The sequence below is a fragment of the Echiichthys vipera genome, assembly GCF_963691815.1.
Source record: "Echiichthys vipera genome assembly, chromosome: 21".
NCBI classification, from domain to species: Eukaryota; Metazoa; Chordata; class Actinopteri; order Perciformes; family Trachinidae; genus Echiichthys; species Echiichthys vipera.
The window spans coordinates 10,825,794-10,847,186 of NC_139846.1; the positions used below are offsets into that span (position 1 = coordinate 10,825,794).

General features: G+C 40.6%; 1 protein-coding gene across 1 annotated transcript in view; it reads right to left on the reverse strand.

Annotated features, from left to right (window-relative positions):
• Positions 1 to 20,873, reverse strand: part of malrd1 (MAM and LDL receptor class A domain containing 1) — a gene marked incomplete at both ends in the record, with an annotated part of 58,947 nt that extends 38,074 nt beyond the window's left edge. Inside the window, 16 exons of the mRNA XM_083936066.1 lie at positions 43 to 256; positions 1,374 to 1,484; positions 1,973 to 2,129; positions 3,423 to 3,579; positions 3,681 to 3,860; positions 3,970 to 4,057; positions 6,246 to 6,691; positions 6,910 to 7,277; positions 7,784 to 7,889; positions 10,270 to 10,416; positions 11,694 to 11,828; positions 15,485 to 15,581; positions 18,748 to 18,912; positions 19,011 to 19,099; positions 19,222 to 19,346; positions 20,704 to 20,873. Of these exons, the coding sequence (XP_083792192.1) occupies positions 43 to 256; positions 1,374 to 1,484; positions 1,973 to 2,129; positions 3,423 to 3,579; positions 3,681 to 3,860; positions 3,970 to 4,057; positions 6,246 to 6,691; positions 6,910 to 7,277; positions 7,784 to 7,889; positions 10,270 to 10,416; positions 11,694 to 11,828; positions 15,485 to 15,581; positions 18,748 to 18,912; positions 19,011 to 19,099; positions 19,222 to 19,346; positions 20,704 to 20,873 (2,755 nt within the window). The remainder of the gene's footprint in view (positions 1 to 42; positions 257 to 1,373; positions 1,485 to 1,972; positions 2,130 to 3,422; positions 3,580 to 3,680; positions 3,861 to 3,969; positions 4,058 to 6,245; positions 6,692 to 6,909; positions 7,278 to 7,783; positions 7,890 to 10,269; positions 10,417 to 11,693; positions 11,829 to 15,484; positions 15,582 to 18,747; positions 18,913 to 19,010; positions 19,100 to 19,221; positions 19,347 to 20,703) is intronic.
• Between the last annotated feature and the right edge of the window lie 520 nt (positions 20,874 to 21,393).

Genomic DNA, 21,393 nt, shown 5'->3' on the forward strand with positions numbered 1-21,393 from the left:
TTCGCAGAGTGTCAACATTCAAGACTCGAGGGGAGGCCTCACTGCAGATGAAGGGGTCCTCGTCAGAGTTATCCCCGCAGTGGTTGATGAAGTCACACAGGTTGTCCTGAGGGATGCAGTGGCCATTAGCGCAGGCGTACTGCTCAGGTGTACACGGCCGGTCTGAAGGAAGAGGAGGGGAGCAACTCAGGAAGCTCACATCATCTATCACCAAATCGCCCATGTAGCTGACCCCTCGCTTTGCCCTGAAAACCACCTGACGAAAGAACAACAAACCCAGGATCAAAACTTCGTCGTGTCTGACACAACGGTTGTAATATAATCAGACAAGGCATTGAAACATAGCTGCAGTTTTAGTGAGAGATGTTATTCTGCAGTCAGTTGATGAAGCTCTTAGAGAAAAGAGGAAAAGGGCTCTTAGCTGCTATGTGGTAAAAAAGGCACTTCAGCTGCAGATTGTGCCATCAACACAGACTGCTCGGCCTGACGAAGGTTAATGTGCATGCTATTTGTTTAACGAGATGACTGCTCCTGTGTAATGACACCAGATCACTGCCTGTATGGTCACACTGACCTGGAATGGCTGCAGCAGGCAGACACCATGAATGGATTACAACTCTGATTACTGTCATGTCACATTAAGACTCATTACACTGAATTATACTTAATCAGTTCATTGATCATCAAGTCTTTGTATCCAGTTAAAACTGCCACGACTGAAATTAAGTCAATTACACTGACGTGCAGTCAGCCAAGAGGCTGTCCTTCAAACTAAATGTCAATAATCTGAATCACATTTCTATTTAAAGGTGCCATATTGTTAAAAGTGCTATTTAATGTCTTCATTTATTATAAAGCAGGTCCAGGTGCTATGTGAATGTTGTGGAAGTATCATATTCCCTGGCCGCAATGACGGTGCAAAGACGCCACGAGGGCAGATGCAGAAGACCTGGAAATGCTGACCAATCAGAGCAGACTAGGCTTTTTCAGGAGGAGGTCTTAAAGAGACAGGCGCTAAAACAGAGCGTTTCAGACAGAGGTAAGTACAGGCATAGTCACACAGACAGTTTGAGAAAAACAATGTGTTTTTTTGAACATTAAAGTATTTTCAAACAATTCCAATAATTCAAGTATGAACCTGAAAATGAGCAAAATATGGGACCTTTAATGTAAAAGTCATATGAAAAAGATAAAGTCCATATTGAAAATGACAACTGAAGAGAAAGAATCTTTGTTGGGAAACTAATAATGCAAGAGCAAAATAGATGTTTGTTTCAATATTATTGTTTACAAAAACATTTGACATGAAACATTTCACTGCATTCATTTTAATTATACGCCATATTTTAATGTATCTCTAGTAATTCACACACCTGGAAGTTGTTTAATAACCCCAAAAACACTTCTCCTCGTCTCCATTTGTTGCCTTGGTTACCAGTTTGGGACCAAACCTCATGAGTGACGTTTCCATACTTCAACAGCACCTGCATAGTGAGAACAACAGATGTGAGTTTTCTGATGAAAAACTTCACACCGGGGCTCCTCAGAGTTCGAGACTGCGGGTCTCCCCTCAGGCAAAGCCTAGGAAAAAAGGCTCCCCGCTCCCTTTGTTTACTTGCTTAGTTTCACTCTATAAAATCATTATTATGTTATTCCATCCCACACACACTCAACAGTAAAGCATATAGCATGATGTTGCTGATTGACATAGCTTAAATTTTCTGTCCTTAGGTATTTATTAGTTTCTGACTCTGATCAGAACAGTCATATTCCCCAAAACTACTCTATCTCTGAACTTTTTTCTTTAACCAAATCACACACATTTAGACTATTCAATGTGATCTTACTTTGAAAACTAAGTAATAACTTAGTTACTAAGTAATAACTGATACATTTTTGCCTCCCACTTTGAAATCCTGCCTACCCTGAGTACCATTCTCCATCTGAAAACAGTATTTTTTACTCGTCTTACTTGCAGTGATCCCACTGTGAATCCACTCATGTGGTACCAGAAGACCAGTGTGCACTGTGGCCCAGTGGAGGAGATGGCAGGTGTCTGGAGGTCAGTGGTTTGACCGTAGCCACCGTTCGAACTGTCTGCACACATATACCAACCCTCTGGACCGCCACTGTCGGAGGGAAACATGGAAAATACAGAACATCATCACAATTATGACCCCAACTTGTGAGTCCAGCAGTGAATTTTAGCATCAACTGAAAGTTTGAGTCATTATTGGGAGTTTTTTTCTGTTGCTGTTGCTGTTGCTGTTGCTGTTGTTGTTTGATGGTGGACTGAGTTATAGTTTTAAAGTTGAGCAGCCATTTTCTTGAGAATGCACACGTTGAACAAACCCTGTTCTATTCTGTAATATAAAATATGACATATAAACTGTTTGTTCCCTCTCCTATTTGGCTTCATGTAAATTCAAAGGTCCTTTCCAGATCTATTGATGTATACAAATACTTTTTATTCATTTGGGTCTGAATTGTTGACATTTTTAGAGCTACTCCTCCCTTATTGGACAATCCACAATCTAGAAATGTGCAAATATTTTTAATTTCAAAAGTTTGAATGCTATTAAATGTCTCGTACTTCACTGTAAAGTTCATGCTCAGTTCATGTGCACTGGGGGTTTCCATGTTTTCCAGATCACACTTGTGTAAATCTAAGACGAGCAGAGCTCATCTGTATCCCCACACTCTCAGTATCGTTCCTATCAGATATAGCTCCGACCCTTTCTGCTTCATTCATTCAAATTCCCATTAAAGTTGCAGCTCCACTTGGGTTAAATAAGACACATCTCTCCATTTCACTCACACCATATCAATTGAGAGCAAGTCAAGAAGCGAGCGAGGACAGTTTCAGGGAGACAGAGGGGTTATGAAGGAAGATAGCGACTGCAGTTCTAGCTGAGGGAAGAAATTACTTACATCTAGTGGTTAAAGGGTCACGTTCTGCTCTCACTGGCCACTCAATAAAATATAGATGAGGACAATCAGGTCACATTATGTTCACTTAGCTCACTGTACATTTAGTGTTTAGTGAATAAAAAAAGTGAAAACGCGTAAGAATAAATTGCTCTTCTATCTATTTCTTTCTTGAAATCTGTACATGGATGGGTTGAGAATAATGATCTCATTGTTCATTTTCATCATTAATTAATCATTCATATTTTTGTCTAAGAGTTTGGGGAAAAGGTTTTTAAAAAGACCAATATAATGTCCAAGAACATATGATTTACATCTTCAGATGGCTTGTTTTATTTGACAGTCTAGAATCGCCACAGTTTACAGTTTGAGAAAGTGCAATCAGAGACTATTGACATATAACTGTAGTTGCAGATTCATTTTTTTTTTTTGTCAGTCGACTCAGCGACTTATACGAAACGACTGTGGCATGAATAGTTTTTGCTGGCACTCACAGGGTGTGGTCATTAACCGGACGGTGATACTGCTCTCCATCATGAATGCTCTCCCCTTGGTCGGGTGACCAGCGAAATGCATGGATCGGGACCAAAGAGGAGTCGACGCTCCTCCAGCCACAAGTGTCACCGCCTTTAAAATCGCAGCCTTCCTTCACTGGACAAAGACAAACAGACAGGGGGGAAGACAAACACAGCACTGTGAGCCCATTCAAATGCAAAAATTAGTAAAGCGCCAAGACAATATAAATGTTTTACCACAGTTTAATTCATCTGAGCCGTCAGAACAATCCCGTCTGAAATCACACACTTTGCTGTTGGAAACACACTCCCCGTGTGCCCCGCACGCAAACTCTCCATCGGGGCAGCTGTGGGGCTCAACTGTGGGGGCTAGAGTGGTCACTGCAGGGGTGGTGTTATTTGTTGTGGGGAGTTCTCCTGGAACCAAGCGTAGCAGAAAACACAAATCAACAGGTGAAATTGAGAAAAAGGGGAAACGTACGTTCCCTTAAAAAAATATTTTCTGTTGTATGGCATAATCCTTCACCTTCATATGGGACGCAGTCCAGGAAGGAAAGGTCATCGATGGCAATGTCTCCATTAAAATCATCTCCAACTGTACCTTCTATTAAAATCTGACAAAAAAGAAAGGGCAAGGGATTATCTGTCATGTTCCTGGGGTTTTATGGACGCACATAAAACCAATAAGAGCAATGAATCGTGACCTCCAACCAATCAGAGCAACAACGTAGCACTGAGCAACACATGCAGGTTGAGGTGGTGCTTATTCCATTTGAAGCAGGAAAAAAAAGGTGGCACGGTCACAAACTTTGTCAAATTACTGCTAAACGAGTTGCCTGTCTCAACGAGAGAGGAGGGTGATGAATCTGCCAGAGCGAATCAAACGTGAGCTCGGCAGACTCGCCTGGTGGGACAATATCAGCGCGCACTCACACTGTCCTTCCACACCGCGCCCCGGGCTTTAGGGCACTTGTCCCCCCCTCCCTCTACCCCCGCTGGCAAGGCCCGTTTGTACTCACACTACCTGGGCCTCGGCCAATGCTTTTTGCTGCCTATACGTCATCACGTTGTAACACGTCACACGCGTTGATGACGTCATCGCAATGCGCTGCTATGTTTACAAATCTTTCCATAGACCTCGGACAATATCAGGGCGCACTCACACTGTCCTTCCGCACCGCGCGGAGCGGTTGCACTCACACTGGTCAAACGCACTAGGCTTTAGCCGAAAAACCTGTTCTTGCCCGGTGCAGAAGGACAGTGTGAGTGCGCCCTCAGTTCAGACTAAAAACGTAAGACTGGGTAAATCCATTTCCAGCATGCCATGCCACTTAACAAGCATGCATATTATCTCTGAACATCTGAATGGTATGAGGTTTATTCTTTTGAGAGTCTTTTTCCATATCAACATTTCTAAAAGGTGCCTGCATGTGAGGTTGCTTTTCTTCTCTAATAAGGTTTAAGTGTCTGAGAATATTTTCTTGGCTGCCTGCCAGTAAGCATGGCTACATACACTGAACTTTAAGTTTTGACAGCAGCCTTCCCATGCAACAAATCATGAGCTAAAAGATTTTTGTTTCAGATGGGTCCTGTCAGCCGCAGGTCTGCTGACTTTGTGTCAAGTGGTGGAAAAATACATTTGGAAATATTGAATGAAGAGAGTCCGATTTTAGCTTTCAAAGGAAACTGCTCAAAAATAAGGAAATGTTTTCTGCTGATGTTGTTACTTTAGTATTCAGGTGTGCACTGCAGAACAAAGCATATCTAATAAACAAAGAGAGCCTGTTTAATGTTTCTTTGAAGCACTGGATTCTGGAAGAGGCACCATGTGAGCATTCACTGTAGGTTTTTATCAGGGCATGATTCAAGCAGCAGCATTTTGCAAAAACATGCTTTGAAATATTTTTCCAATACTAAAAACATTTTAATCAACTTTAAAGCTGCTGAGCTCATTGCTGCTTTGCATTTTTGTGCATTAGATGTGGTTACACTGGTCAAATGAAATCTCAAATGCATCTTCAGAAGGTGTGAGGTGGTACAATTGACTATCTTGATGTCAAATCATTATGCTCTGTCATTTTATGGCGAAGTGCCCACTATGGGAGCAAATGGACCAGCCTGATTCTGAATTCAATTAATCCGTGTCTCTTCTTTTTTCAATTTCACCCTTTCTTGAGTTGATTAAATTGACAAACAGAGCTCCTGTTTTCAATGCCATAATGGAGGAAAAGTCTTTAACTGCCTGTCAAATTATACTCACTCATGAGTAATGACAACAGAACATCCATCTTGAAGGATCGATGTCGCAGTGAAGCTGCTAAATTAAATAGATCTACATCATGCAACGCTGCATGCACTCTTAAATATAGACTCCTTGCTTCACAAGCGTTTCATTGTTATCTGCCAGGGGACTGAATGCAAATGACTTCAAGGTCCCATGTTGTAAAAAGTGTGATTTCCATGTTTTTTTTCATTATAAAGCAGGTTGAAGGTGCTATATAAATACAGTGAAAGTATCAAAACACAGAGAAATACACACAGCCCATATTAAAAAGCTGGGTCTTTAAACGAGCCGTCAGGACTTCTGTACGGTTGTGATGTCCCAACTATACTATATATAGGAAGTAAGTCGCTACAGTGTCAATACAGTCATTCCCCCATGATGCAGAGACACCGAGAGTGCAGATACAGAAGACCCGGAAACACTGACCACTGATCAGAGCAGACTGGGCTTTTTCAGGAGGGGTTCTTAAAGAGACAGCCGCTAAAACAGGATCATTTTCCGGAGCAATATATAGTTACCTGGAAAGGCCGAGCACTAGAGAGGTAGAGAGTTTTCCTGTGCCATAGGTTTCCTTGATCTCCATATCGTACCCACAGCATGTATCCACGACCTGCATCGGTGGTCCTGAGGTACACTGCCAGGCAGAATACATGTGAGCCAAACATGTGGTAATGGAAGCGGAAAACACAGCGGTGGCGGGACCTGGGAGAGCCACTGCCACGCTGGTGGGTGGGTTGGAAGACTCTGCTCAGCAACACAGCTGTGTCTTTGAACTCCTGGGGAACAGAGGACTCGATGTAGAGGTAGCTGCCGTAGCTGGTGCCCAGTGTGTGGTCCTTCCACGGCCCCGTGTTCAAAGACGGAGTGGGGCCTCTGATGCGGGTCCAGTCAAACACATCTCCTCCGCTCTGTTCTTGTTTCCAGCTACACAGCCCGTGTTCAAAGTTACACTGCAGCTCTGGAGCTGTGAGACATAACAGGAAATGAACGGACACTAGAACCAGGAAACAACATTTTGAGGTTTTTATACTTTACATGAACATTTCTGCCACGTTATACTCCTCGTTATACTCTAAATTTAAGTGGGAAGTACTTTTTTCTTAAGCATATGAGATTATGAAATTTAGTTAAGGATCTGAGTATTTTCTTCCTCTTGAATATTTGTAACCAAAAGAAACTCACAACATCCCTCCTCATCGGATCTATCCCCACAGTCATCCACAAGGTCACAGAGCTGCAGGTGCTCCACACACGCCTTGGTATGCACGCAGTGGAAATGTGTGTGGGCAGGGCACTCCACCGCTGCAGGGGGCATTGAACAGTTCTTGAAGGTGATATCATCCAAGGCGGAGATCCCATCATACACACCAAGGCTGATCTTAGCCAGAGCGATCTGAAAGGGCTGGGTGATGCGTCCCAGCTGTACGGTGACCTGGTTCCAACGGGTTCCTTGGTCGTACAAAGTCCTCCATATGACAGTGTTGTTTTGGTCTCCGTTTATTCGAAGGTACATGTCTGCAGCCCCCACAGACATTCCTGAGTTATAATGCCTGAAGGAGATGAGGGAGAGATGGATACACTTTTACTGACAAAAATATTTCAGCACAGCCATGTGTGCATTTCTGTGGCACTATATTTTTTTTAATGATTTCCTCACTCCAGATACTTCAATCACAGATTCCTCTTGCGATAATGCATATGCTTTCTTGATATAAGACATGAGGGCTCTTAGATTACTCTGCCGGGAAAAAAATGTAATTTATAAACCTCCACCCCATTTGACATAAACTTTGAGGGACCGTAAAACTGTCACAAAATTCAGATTCAGATTTGCATCTTCTCATTGTGTTTGCCAGTGAAGTAAAAAATGCCTTGAGAGCAGAGCTGAGACGGGTGAAATGATGGTTAGAGGAAAGGGAAAACGATCGAGACAAAAACAATGGAAAAAGTCATAGATTTCTGGTGGACTTCTAGATTTTCCATATAATATCGAGTCATGCTTGCTGAACAACTTAACGGAGTGGAGAAAGAAGCTGCGGTACAGAGTGACTCTCACCAGAAGGTCATGGCACACCCAGAGGCCGACTGTTTGAACCAGGGTCCTCGAAGAACAGCCCTTGGATAAAGACTGCTACTGTTCTTCAATATAAACATGAAGTGGCCTGCAGTGAGTGAAATGACAATTACTATTCAAACCACATTCAGAGATTACGCCAGACAGTGAAAAATCACCAGTGAATTGAAAAAGCTAAAATTGTTATGGATGCAGACAGTCAAGAGTCTCATGTAATATTCGACGAAGTGCCTTCTCTTATTGTTGGTACCAGATGGGTCAGTTTCATCTCAGGACTTCACCCTCGGGATATATTTGTGCACAACCCAACTGGGCATATAAAGAATTGGGGATAAACAAAACATATAATGTTGACTGCAGTCGCCATGCCAACAGAGTCTTGTTAATGGGACAGGTCAGAGGACAATGGCAAGGCTTGTTTGCCAACAGCCGAGCTGCAAACGTGCAGATAGCTGTTCAGTGCAGCAGTGATGTGCAGAGGGAGATTTCATTTCACACAACTCATCAAACCATGCTGGGTTACACTCCTGCACACAACATGAAGATGCACCTCTTAAGGTTGGGCTTAATGTTGTCAGGCTGCACACACAACACAGGCTGTAATGCTTTGATTTTATGCCTTTTTAGGCTAAATATTTAACCTCAAAATGAGTTTCCATAGAGCCTACGTAACAGTATTTTAATCCTTAGCTCATAGAGATTAAATGTAATGCCAGGCTTTACCTTGTGATTATTTTACATGGAGTGTTTATCCATTGAATTACAAGAAAACAAGCTATTTCTTGATTTTGGACCATATCACCAAGCCCCAATTAAAATAACAACATTAACAATTGCATTGTAACACAATACTGTAGGTAAGGATCTAATACATTAACATAACAACATTGACAATTGCATTGTAACACAATACTGTAGTTAAGGATCTAATATATTGAATTATTCCTGTGATTTAAAGTCAGTTTATCCACACCAAGTCATGTTAACTTCACTAGAGTCAAAAGCTGAGAAAGTTGGGTTTAGCCAGCTAGTTTAGCCCCCCCAATTATTTATGACTGAATTTAGCTATCGCCTCAGTTAGTTATGTGGAATAACATCTGGAAACTACAATATCATACATTTAAATATTTATTTAAAAGTTTAAAGGACACCTTAATCACACCACACCACATTAATTTAACTAGTACATGGCTGTTAATTCTACTCTGCTTAGCTGGTTTGCTTTAGCCGGCGTTTAGCTATCTAGGTTTTAATTCCTTTTCATTGCTGAATTTCGATACTACCTCAGTTAGTTATGTTGACTTCAAGACCTCAGTACATTAAAACTGTTGTTTTTAGATAACACAGGGAGAGGGTGAGGAGCAAGTAAATTTAGTTTTAGTTTTAGCGGAACAGCTTGTTAGCTAACAGTCGACATAGCAGTTATTTCAATGTAATTTTTTATACGGTAAAACAAATGGTAAAAGTCGGATTCCTGTGTTACCAAACAATGACCTAATATAGATAACAGAATACTTTACTGATCCCTGAGGGAAATTCACACTTTTCAACGGCACAGAGGCAGTTAATGTGTTTTTGGCTGTGTCCGTTCAGCCCCGATGCTGCACAGTATGAGGTGGTGCTGTGTTGAAGTTTGAAAGTTTTCTTGGCTCATATTAATTGCCCAACTGCCAAATAAACGGTTTGAACACCACCACATACCTGCGCATTGTTTTGAATCTTGAATGGCCAAAGTTCTGTTTTTCTAATCAGATGCTCCCACCAGGATATATGTGTCATTTCACAAAGCTTGGAGCATATGAAGAAGCTTCCCGGAAACATAACGGTGAGGTAATTTCGCTGCCTACATCGCCTCCAAATCTGGACCTAATGGAGCATCTTTTCACAGCATGTTTCACACAATGTACATAACAAAACAACATATGGTGTTGCTAAAAACAAACCCTCCAAGAAGTAATCGTGTCAATTTACAACATAACTCTTTGTTAAATCCATAAATCCATCCTGAAAGTTAGATGTTTTCTGGAACTTATGTGTGGAGAATAGCCTGAATTTAAAGATGTGCAAAGTATTAAGTAAAAGTATGTGCAACATAAACCTAGGAGAGACCAGCATAGACAGTGTTATGTATTCCAGTGAATGATGAGGTGTTAATATGCAGAATTGGTTCAGCATATGTGGATTTCCTCTCTATTATTCAGATGGCTGGGAAAGCATTTCTCCATGAAGTGCTTATCTTTCAAAAAGATAAGCACTTCAAGTTTTCTCTCCCTTCACAAAACTTTGATGTGATCTGTAGATAACCATTTGCAAGTTATTTCTGACCAAACACCCCGGACACAGTGAAATCATTTCATCAGCTCATGTTTATTCTTATTCCAGTGACTTGAATCAATGCTGCCATCTGCACATTACAGATGACAGCATTGCTTCTAAACAAGATGTGATGCGTGTGTTTGTTTCTTTACCCTCAGTGCTGTTTGTAGAGTGGTCCAGAGGTGGGGGATGGTAGTCTGGAGGTACCTCCACAGAAGAGCCCCTGACCCAGTCAAAGCCATCACCAAGGGTGAGCTCGTACCAGCCGCAAGAACCACCCTCAAAGTCACACTCAGAGGCTGAATGAGTGAGGAAATACAAAGTTATTTAAGAAAAATGGAAATTTGGAGTCAAATCGTCTGTATGACACTGACTGAAATTGATTTTTGCTTTCAATGTAAAGAATACATTTTCAATCTCAATTTTAAAACTGACATTGGAGCAGACCTGCCAACCCTGGATTGGCATTTTTTGAGTACCACTTCAGTGACCTAGATGTGCATCAGAGGCAAAGACCCGCTGTTGGCACAGTTAATTGCTTTACATTAATTGCATGTGTTATGTATTCAAATTTCCAAGCACTTCAAGAAATTTTCATCTTGAAGTGATCTGAAAAGTGGAAATTTGAATATCTATAGGTTTCATGACAACTGGGTAAACTTCATATGCTGAGGAAGATCATGTGATATGATCAAAAGCTCCAGAACGCCACAACTCACACATCCATGTCTTGGATGGACATGAAACTCTCGCTGTAAAATAGGCACAAAAGATTAAACAACTGCTTTGGAAAATACCTGGTTCTTTGAAAAAAAAAGAGATACAGTAAGTACAAGTATTTGCACATAAAAGCTTTGGTGGAGAACCAGAACTCCCAAGGTGCATTTTCACAAGCGACGATACATTCTGCAGTTTGAATAATTTACATGTGACAACTTTGTAGCTGGGTTTTGTTCACAAATGCCATGATGAAGCATTTTGAATTCACTACCTGGCTTCTTCTCTAAGCAATGACAGCCATGGCTAGTGGGTATTGTATTATTTATACCCATCCATCACAGTGCATAAAGAAAGGAACTTATTTTTCAGAGAAAACTGGTGATCATAACAAAAACATATATGATCGTCACATAATAAGAGAGTCCAGTGTTTCTTTGTTAAGTAACATGAAGGATATCATTTAAAGATACATTTTAAATGGGGATACTAACTTCCTCCCACTGTGCGACTCTATGGACCTTGCGGTGAGATTGTTGTGTCAACTTTTTACATAAAGTTTTCACATTCTGGATAAACTCACTGGTTGGGTTTTATTTATCAGCCTAAACTGACAAATCAAATGTAATAGTAACAGAAAAAAAGCTAAAATCCAAACCCGGAAACAGTCAAATATCTTGTCTGGTAGTATTTTATGTCAAATGATTGATTTCTTCAGTCAGTAGCTGTGTAATAAGTGGGATAATGTAGCGCAAGAAAGTCATTAATTGCAATTTAAACTCCTTTAAGACCCCTCTGCAATAATGACCGGCTCGCTCTACATGATCCCTCACAGGTTACATAGCAAAAAGGTTCTTACGGCATCTGGCTTCGTCCTCTCCACGGGGACAATGTGGGGTGAAGTCACACACTTTGCTCTCCTCGATGCACTCCCCACTGCCACAGGCAAATAACGAGGGAGGGCAAACAGGAGGAGGAGGAGGCACGCTGCTCTCTGCCACAGGAATGAAAAAGTGAAGATTAATACAAATCGATACTACAGCGTTCAGTTGCACTTTGATAACCGAGAGCTATCAAATCGGGTGTAGACCCACTAGATACGAAGAGCTACAATCGTTATCAGCGACTCCTATCAAGAGATTTTATCATTAAAGAGCACTCATGAGAGATCATGGTGGATTAGTATAGATGAGCTCTGCTGCATCCAGAGAAGAGTATGTACATTACAGTGTTATGGAAGATTAGACTCAACTGAAATGAAGTTCAGATATTTTCATCAATAGAACATCTGAGACCCCATCTCTTAAATGAACTCAATTTCATTCTGCTTATGGGCAGTATCGGAAACATAAGTGGAAAAATTGGGCCATTTTTTAAATGGCTTTTGGCTGGTTTTTGAAAGTACATCTTTAAGTACATCTTCTTGTTAAAGATTTCTGCACTAACTGACTTTTAAAACGTGTGCTGATTATATGAGGCCACCAAACTGCATTTGCGAATAGAAAGAATCTAAGTTGCCCCACTCTAGCAGATTCAAAGAGGGGGAAAGTATCACAGGGTTGAAGGGGATTCAAAGCAGTATTCATTGATCCAGCATCCAACATGCAGCACCTAATCATTTAATCCATTGTTAAGATGAAAATATTGATTAGTGCAGCTTTAAAAAAATTTAAAAAATGCCCTACCTTGTCTGATGTAATGTTTTATGCATTTCATTTGCAACAATCAATATGGTTTGTAGGTAATAAAATGCCGCCTGGCTTACATTTTCATGCATGCAACATAATGAGAACATGTTGATTAATGCAACTGGCAGGAAATAAGAGTCATTTCCAGGAGACAGGGCTGTCTATGCTGTAGTGGGATAATACACCTCTAAATAGTTTCTACATGGCTGACTCCTCTCAGCGGGATACACTGATAAAGCTACAGAAGGGCGGAGATTCTTGAGAGTAGTTCAGACAAAAATGACTGGGAATATCAATTCTGCATGTAAAAGGAGAGCCATAATAAATGATATGGTGGCCAGCTCATTCCTAAAACATGCACAGACACTCATGCATGAAAAGAGTGTGATTTATGATAATAGAGTGAAAGAGAGGTGTGCAACTTTGGCTCAAAATACAATTTACAATAATGCTTTCCCGTCTCATTTTCACCCCACCGCATCCATTTAATTAGAGGCTAATATTTAACATTTATAATGTTATTATGTGCACTTAATCTGATTTAATGCTGTGAATCAATGTCTCAACCAATGCGATGTGAAACTTATTTATTGGCTATGTAATAGATGGGATGGATAATAAAGGACGTGGTGCATAAAGAATCCTCTGTAAGGGACAGTAATGGCATGGACTGTAATTAGCAATATTAGATGTGAGCCACATATCAAAACAAGATCCTTGTCTTTCCTAACATGCACAGGTCAGCCTAAACAGATGTGTCATAATTAATAACTCTTTGACTGCATAGTAAAGTGTTATGAGTATTTGAATATGACATTGAAACCCACTGGGGTTTTCCTCCAGTTCTGGAGCTGTGACTGTAAAATTAGGTTTGAGGTTAGGATGCAGCCACTCTTATCAGCTCTGTGCCTTGTGCACTACTGTTCATCTTCAGGTTTAATGCTTTGGAACATGCCCCATGCTTTTTGAGGTGTGGAGATAAAAAAAAAAACCCTGTTATATCAGAAAATATATATATTAATAATATTTACGGTGCATGAGTGAACAATAACACAAACAATAACCAACCTTTTTTGCTTAAGAGCCCAATGGCCAATATATATATATATATATATATATATATATATATATATATATATCTCATCTCATCTCATCTCATCGGGTCGCGGGGGGCAGCAGCTGTAGCAGGGGACCCCAAACTTTCCTTTCCCGGGCCACATTAACCAGCTCTAACTGGGGGATCCTGAGGCGTTCCCAGGCCAGTGTGGAGATATAATCTCTCCACCTGGTCCTGGGTCTTCCCCGAGGCCTCCTCCCAGCTGGACGTGCCTGGAACACCTCCCTAGGGAGGCGCCCAGGGTTCATCCTTACTAGATGATCCTGAACCACCTCAACTGGCTCCTTTCAACTCAAAGGAGCAGCGGCTCTACTCCGAGTTCCTCACGGATGCTGAACTTCTCCCCCTCTCTCTAAGGGAGACTCCAGCCGCCCTCCTGAGGAAACACATTTCGGCCGCTTGTAGCCGCGACCTCGTTCTTTCGGTCAGGACTATATGACCGACTATATGACAGTAAGGTTTGTTGCTGTTTGTGTTATTGTTCACTCATGCAACGTAGATATTATTTGTTCTTTCAGCATTGGGTTGTGATGTTTACATGCTTGCTGGTTAACTACATTACTTCTATCTTGTTGGTTTTCCGGTTTTGCGTTTTGAATGACATATACAGACTACTGCTACCTGCTGGTATGGAGACTTACTTAAGGCGCTGAATGTATGTGTGGTGCGTTCTAATGCAACACTACTCAACTTAAAGCAATCTTTAGCCCAATAAGCTGTAAATGACCAACTTGGTGTGGTGAACGCGCAAACAGCCTGTTTATACATCCAGCAGATATGGAACAACATTAGTATTCATGTAGAGGGAAAACAGTGAAGTTGTGGGCCAGACAACCACAACAGACAGCTGGAAGATGCTAAAACAAGCAAAAAATAAATGCTGCTTAAAACCGTGGAGAAAAGCAAAGTCAGGTAAAAGCTCTCTGTGGTTTGTCATCAATAGCGACACCTTTCACAACATAGTCGATTTAAGTTTTAGTTACAGATATATGCATCTGGGAAAGTTCAGTTGGAGTGAGGACTAATAGGATTAGGAATCAAAGGAGGCAGCTCAATGCAGCCTTATGTGTGTGTGAGACAAAGTGGCTATATCAGCCTTATGGTTGTATAAAAAGTAAAGTAAAACCTACTGTAGGACTCTTGCTACCAACAATAAATGTATAATCTATCCTAAATAAATCAACTAGGTCAGACAGCTCGCCTGCAGACCTTCCCTGATCATTAATGAATTATTGAGGAAGATCCTTCTTTGCAAAACTGTGGTGCTACAGCTCAGACTATTGACATCTTCTGTAACTAAAACCTGCAACATTAATTCTGCATCTAGTGCAGCTCTATCTCCACTCTCGCCTTGATGCTCCATCAGAGACAGAGACCTAAAAAAGCTGAAGGTCACAGGACGCAGCCTAAATGAGACAGTCAATAAAACTCTTATTTTACAGGCGATGAGCAGGAACATCTTCCAGTTTTGGATGAATAGCTGCTGTAAAATGCTTTAATTTGTGCTTGCAGCTGAAATATAGATCACCGCGGCAACATGTAAAAATGATGCAGTGCTGTATTAAATGCTCCCATCCAAGATGTTCAGCTGTATTATATTCATAACATAAATAAACCCACACATTGTGGCGCTGACTGCTCCGTGTTCAGTGCGGGAAAATGTGTAGTAAGCACTTCTTAAATGATTCAGTTATTCTGTCGTGAATGCCATCCGTTAGTGTCTTTCCCTGTTGTCAGTATTCAAAGCAGGTGTGTGGTGGTCTGTGTATGCGTGGTGATATTTCAAAATGTTAATGTCTGGACTTGTCCCGGTCATTAGTGAGATGTTGTTATTGATAGCAATACCAGGCACAGTCACGCAGCCGGGACTGAAGGAAAGGTCATCGATGGCCAGGACTTCAGACGCATTGCTGTTGGCTGAAAGCTGCCCATGAATCACCACCTGGTAGGTACACAGAACACATTCAAGGAAATCACTCAGTCACCTCCTTTATTACCTTTCTACACGGTCTTGTTTGTGTTTGTGTGGTCTGGCCTGTGTGTGCATTAGTATGTGGCATGCACCTATAACATGTGTCAAGAGTTAGACCCTACCAAAATGTTGACCGATGCTTTTGTATTTTCTCACCAAGATTACTTTAATGCGCTCTTTGATGCAACTTCGTCAAAGTGCAGCTGCAAGAATTTTGATCTATTTTACTTGTTTTTAAGGCCCTAAATAATTTAGCACCATCACACCTCTCTGACTGCTTATCTAAGTATGTTTGAAATCGTTCTCTTAGGTCAGGGGTGCCCAAGAGACCTGAAGCATGCAGGGCAGCGGCCCTCCAGGAGCAGGATTGGGCAACTTCTAGGTCATGGGTGTCAAAGTGATCCAGTAAAGGGCCGTGTGGCGGCAGGTTTTCATTCCAACCAATCAAAAACACACCTGATCCAACAAATCAACTGTGTGAAGACAGTTCAGGTGATTGAGGAAGTCGAGTCAGGTGTGTTTTTGCTTGGTTGGAATGAAAACCTGCAGCAGCAGCGACACTTTACTGGATCACTTTGACCCCCCTGTTCTAGGTCATCTGCTGCTGGAGCGCTCAATGTACCAAAAATGAATTACTTTTTATGTTGTCATGTTTGGGAAAATCTTCCGCCACAAATCAGACAAGCCACTTCTGTCTGATCAAAAAACCCACCTTTAATACCTTACCTTTAATTAAGCCCACCAATTTCTAACATCATTGTTATGGTTTTAAATTTCTTCTGTACTTGTTTTCTCACCTCTATAACTTGAAAAATGTTTTGATCACTATCAGCAAATTGTTTTTACTAGTAGTATTCTCCTGTTTTATCTTTTGTCTTTGTTTTGGGTTTTTTATTATTGCATTGTTTTCGCCGTCTCTGTTTTTAATACCTCTGTTATTGATTTGTTTCGATTGTAAGGCACTACTTTGAGCTACAATTTATGTTATGAAAGACTCTAAACAGTCTATAGTCTTTATAGCAGCTAATGACATTAGTTTTGCAGGTATTTGGTGATTGGAAAAAGTTAAATTATGACCTGATAATGGGTCTAAATGAAAAGATAGCAGATCATCAATGTTATTGCAGTTTGACATGAATGTCAGCACCAAATTCCATGACAATGCCTCTTTATTAAGATCGTTACAGTGATTGACACCTCCAGAGCCATGATGTTATTGCTATTAACATCATATTTTCTCTATCACAGTGCTTATAATAGCAAAGCTTTACTGATCAAAGTCCACAGAAGAGTGTTATCTACACCAGTGGAGTTATAAAGCTCATCATTTATGACTGATCTAAACAAACGGTGGACTGTGTCATCATGGCTGATGGGAAAATGCACTCAAGTACAGAGTTTTCATCAGTCACACTTATCAGCTGGTATTTCTTTTTTTTCCTAAAAGTGGACTCTGAGACCACGGGAAGATAGTGATGAGTGTATATATAATGTTTTTTTATGTTAATCTGATGCAGACCATTGTGTTAATCCATTGTACAGATAATGTAGTCTCACTCCTGGAAAATCTTGGGTATCTTTATCTACAGAGTCACATAGAAGCAGCTCTACGAACTCTACGAGCGAACTAAAACACATCAGAGATACGATTTTCTGTGTTTTTGTTTCAAGCTTTAGGACAAATCTATATACACAGAATATTTGCATAGAATATTTTATAAGCACGAGTCTTAATAAAGCAAAAAATTAGAGAACAACATCAAAACCCTGGAGATATTTAAGCAGCTGAAAAAGTACAGGAAGTAGATAAATCAGGGGGGAAAGTGAACGTTAGCAGAGATTTGACCTCTCTTTACTCTGCTATGAAACTGATCATGCTGAAGTCAGTGACAGATGGTGAAGGCAGAGAGGAGAAGGGTGACACACTGACATTGTCTGAGGATAGACTTTAGGAAGGGCACCAACAGCCGGTTTTATAGGACTCCAGATGGCCTCTGAAGGGCCCAGTTGGGTCGGTACCCCCTCAATGTACATCAATGGCTCCTGTTGTGCAGCTCATCTCGGCTGTGATGACTCCATCAGCCTTAAAGGAACTTTTAGTTTATATCTTAAATGCTACATGCAGTAGATATATCAATAACACAATATGGGCCAATAATCTAAGACATAAACTATATATCTTTATACAAATCTTTTGATTTAAAACTGCTTTATCTGATTTTTGGGTTATGTAATGGCAGCGGATACAAGCTGTAACCACAACACTGACATATTACAAGATTTAAGTTGATGTGGGATACTTGATGGCAAACAGTTGCTTATTTACACATCCAGCAAATACGTAGCAACATTAGCATTCATTTCAAATCATGTTTCTGTTTAATTGTCACTCTTCAATTCGAGCAATCAGTCAGTTAGCGTTCGTCACGTTAATGCTGCTAACCCGGATAAAATAATCATTCCACTATTTAAAGTCGTCTCTTCTGCTCCTTGAAGATCTTTGCAATGAGCATAGATGGCTGCAGGAGGCACGGCTTTGCCCGGTCAAGCTACAAGATAATTAGTTGTCTGCTTAGAAACTGCTTGGTGAATTTACAGCTCGCAGCAATTTATTATTATGAAGTCTCTGGGTTTCGTTTAATATTTAGTGTTGGCAGTGCTGCTATTGTTAGCATTCATCAGCTCAGAGGGTTTCTTGGCTGATTTACTATATTGCGTTACGCCCTAACCAAAACAGTAAAGTTGTGGGCTGGAAAACCACAATGTTGAGATGAAAGATGCAAAAAAATCTCAGATTAGCTGAAGGAAACTACACTAATGATCCTGGTTTTACTTCACAAACAAGTAGTTTTGCAGCCCATCGTAAAAGTCATTTTAAAAAAAGCTTCCTAAACATAATAGCACAAGGAAAGTCCTTCAAGACTTATGTAAGAAATAAAGTAAAGATGTTGCGCCTTTTAGGCCAAAAGTAATATCACTTGATTAGGAATTGACAAGACTGTCTAAAAAACCAGGGATTAGATGCAACATTACATGGTATATGTCCGATATAAATGTATTATTTAGTATTTACACACTTTACAATATTAAACATCAATATAAAACTCTATTCTAGTAAACTGTGAATGTTACAGACCTGAAAACTGTGATTGTTGGAAAACGTAATGACTGTCTGCTGCCACATTTCCATCTGTGGTTGTGTGGAGTGTGTCCACACCTCTGTGCTCTGACCCAGTGAGCGAGTCTGAACCAAGACCTGGAGATCTCCATGTTTCACCCCAACATAATGGTAGAAACTCATCTGTCGAATGAAAATGCAAGGAAGATATCACCAGTTGTTGTTGTTGTTATGTGGTTTGCTGATGATTGTGTGTGCGTTCAAACAGAGGATTTTGTGACCTGGCAAGTCTGACTGGGCTGCAAGACGGGACTCTTCAGGTCTGCAGTGGTTCTGTTTCCACTGACAGGTAAAAGGGACAGGAAATATGCTGAAGGAGAGGGAAAAGTGTGGCAGAGCATGCATGGAAAAATATGAATAAACCAGATACAGTATAAAGGTAAAGGTTGTGAATTCAAAATAGATTCAGTCCAGTATGACAGACGCCCGTACCTGATGTGTTGTTGGTGTGGTCGTGTGTGAGTCCTGGGACCTCAGTTGTTCTGATCCATCCAGAGAGCATCTCTGAGTTCTGCACCAGGTCACAGAATCCCTCTTCAAAGTCACACCTCTTATATCTGGAGCCTTCAACAACAACAAGAAGAAAAAACACTTTTCACTTCTTTCACACGCTCCTTTGTGTTTCGCCCTAAAATAAAGTTTGAATCCGTGTATTGGGATGAAACTGTGAAATCTACACACAATAAAGATCCATCGATTCAGCAGAGCTCAGAACAAAGTGGATTTCTCATTAATACATATATATATATATATAACCTTTGCTGTGCTTGTTTCTACTATTCTGCTGTATTAACCGCCATAACATATAAGTCATATTCACATACTACAGATATTATTACAGTCACTGGAAGTGTGTCTGTCTCTGTCTTTGTGTCTGTCTTTGTCTCTCTCTGTCCATCTGTGCGTCTTTTCTCTCTCTTTCTCTCTCCTTCTCTTCCTCTCTCCGGTGCAGACAGATGTCCGTCCTCCACAGAGCTGGGTCTGTCTGACGTTCCTGTCTGTTATAGTGAAGGTTTTCGTTGCCACCGTACTCTACGGGGGAATTGTTGGGTCTATGTTTATCATAGAGTGTGGTCTTTACCTACTCTGTAAAGTGTCCTGAGATAACCTTTGTTATGATTTGGTACTATAAATAAAAGTGAATTGAATTGAATTGAATTGATTATAAACATTTTGTTTTGATCCTATTTGATTGTATGGCAAACAGAAGCACTGAAAATAATTAGTGATAACATTGGTTTTCAGAGGTATGCCGGATGCAGGATCAGCAATGATGCAACAAAGAATTACATTAAAATGAATGTCCTCTTGTATTTTCATTACTTGTATTTTTGTTTAAGCTGCCATGGTTATTTTGGTACTGTACGTGTCCAAGCCACCGTTTAAACAGTTATTCGATGGAGATTTTTGCTGTGTAAAAAATGCTGCCAATTACAAATATGTTGTTAATGATTTGTTAATTAAATGTAACTTAATTCCTCACTTGTAGAATGGAATAAATCTATCAATCAATCATTCAATCAATCAATAGTAATGCCATATTTTTGTATACTCCTGCGTGAATTAAATAGAAATCTAGGAAATATATCTACAATAATACCCAATAACATAAGATTAAAGGACATTTTCCTTATTAATAATACGTTTCCTTTTGTAATTAGGTTATCAACACTAAATAACCTCAGACAACATTTGGTTACAGATACTGTAAAGGAAGAAAAGCTGTTCATAAAAACAGACAGAATTTTTTTTTGCCATAACCGCACATGATGGATATTTTGTATCCGCCCTGCAAACTTTTGTTATCAAGAGGTAGTTCATGCGCCATGTCTGTGAAAAACAATCCCTTGAAAAAGTTGCCAAATTATGATTATATCATTGATAATTATTATGCTGTGTAGTTTCCTGCTTTACTCACAGTCTTCCTCGTCGCTGCCATCTCCACAGTTGTCAGTGAAGTCACACACACTGTCCTCCGGCACACAAAACCCCTGGGAGCAGCTAAACTCCTGAGTTACACAAGCTCTGGCAGACACGGTGGTAAACACCAGAGAGACGGTCCACAGCAGCAGCATCATCATCATCCTGGTTATTGTTTGTTCTTTAACTACAACACCTTCTCTTCCCCTCCAAGTAAAGCATTTTGTTGTTTGGACATAAGGACGAACTTCAGTCGAGTTAGAGCTTTTCTTCACCGGGTATAGTTTGCTTTTCTCTTGGAGGCTGTTAGCACGTTGTAAAGGGTAATAAATGGCTTTTATGGCTGTTACTCAATAAGGTCACTTTGCTGGTCTGTGCGTTCATGGTAGCAGCTCTGTGGGGTTGTACTTAGACATAGCAGTGCTGTTAGCTAAGTGCTAACATGCTGCTGTTTGGCTGGTACAGTTGTTTTTTTATGTGTACTATACAGTATGAGTTAAACATGCTTTAATTAGCACAAAATACAAAGTAAAGTTGTGGTCAACCTTAGCCGATGGCTAAGATCATGTTATTGTTCATTCATTCATTCATCTTCAACCACTTGTCCTCTGTCTGGAGCCGATCCCAGCTGACATTGGGCGTGAGGCGGGGTACACCCTGGACAGGACGCCAGTCTATCACAGG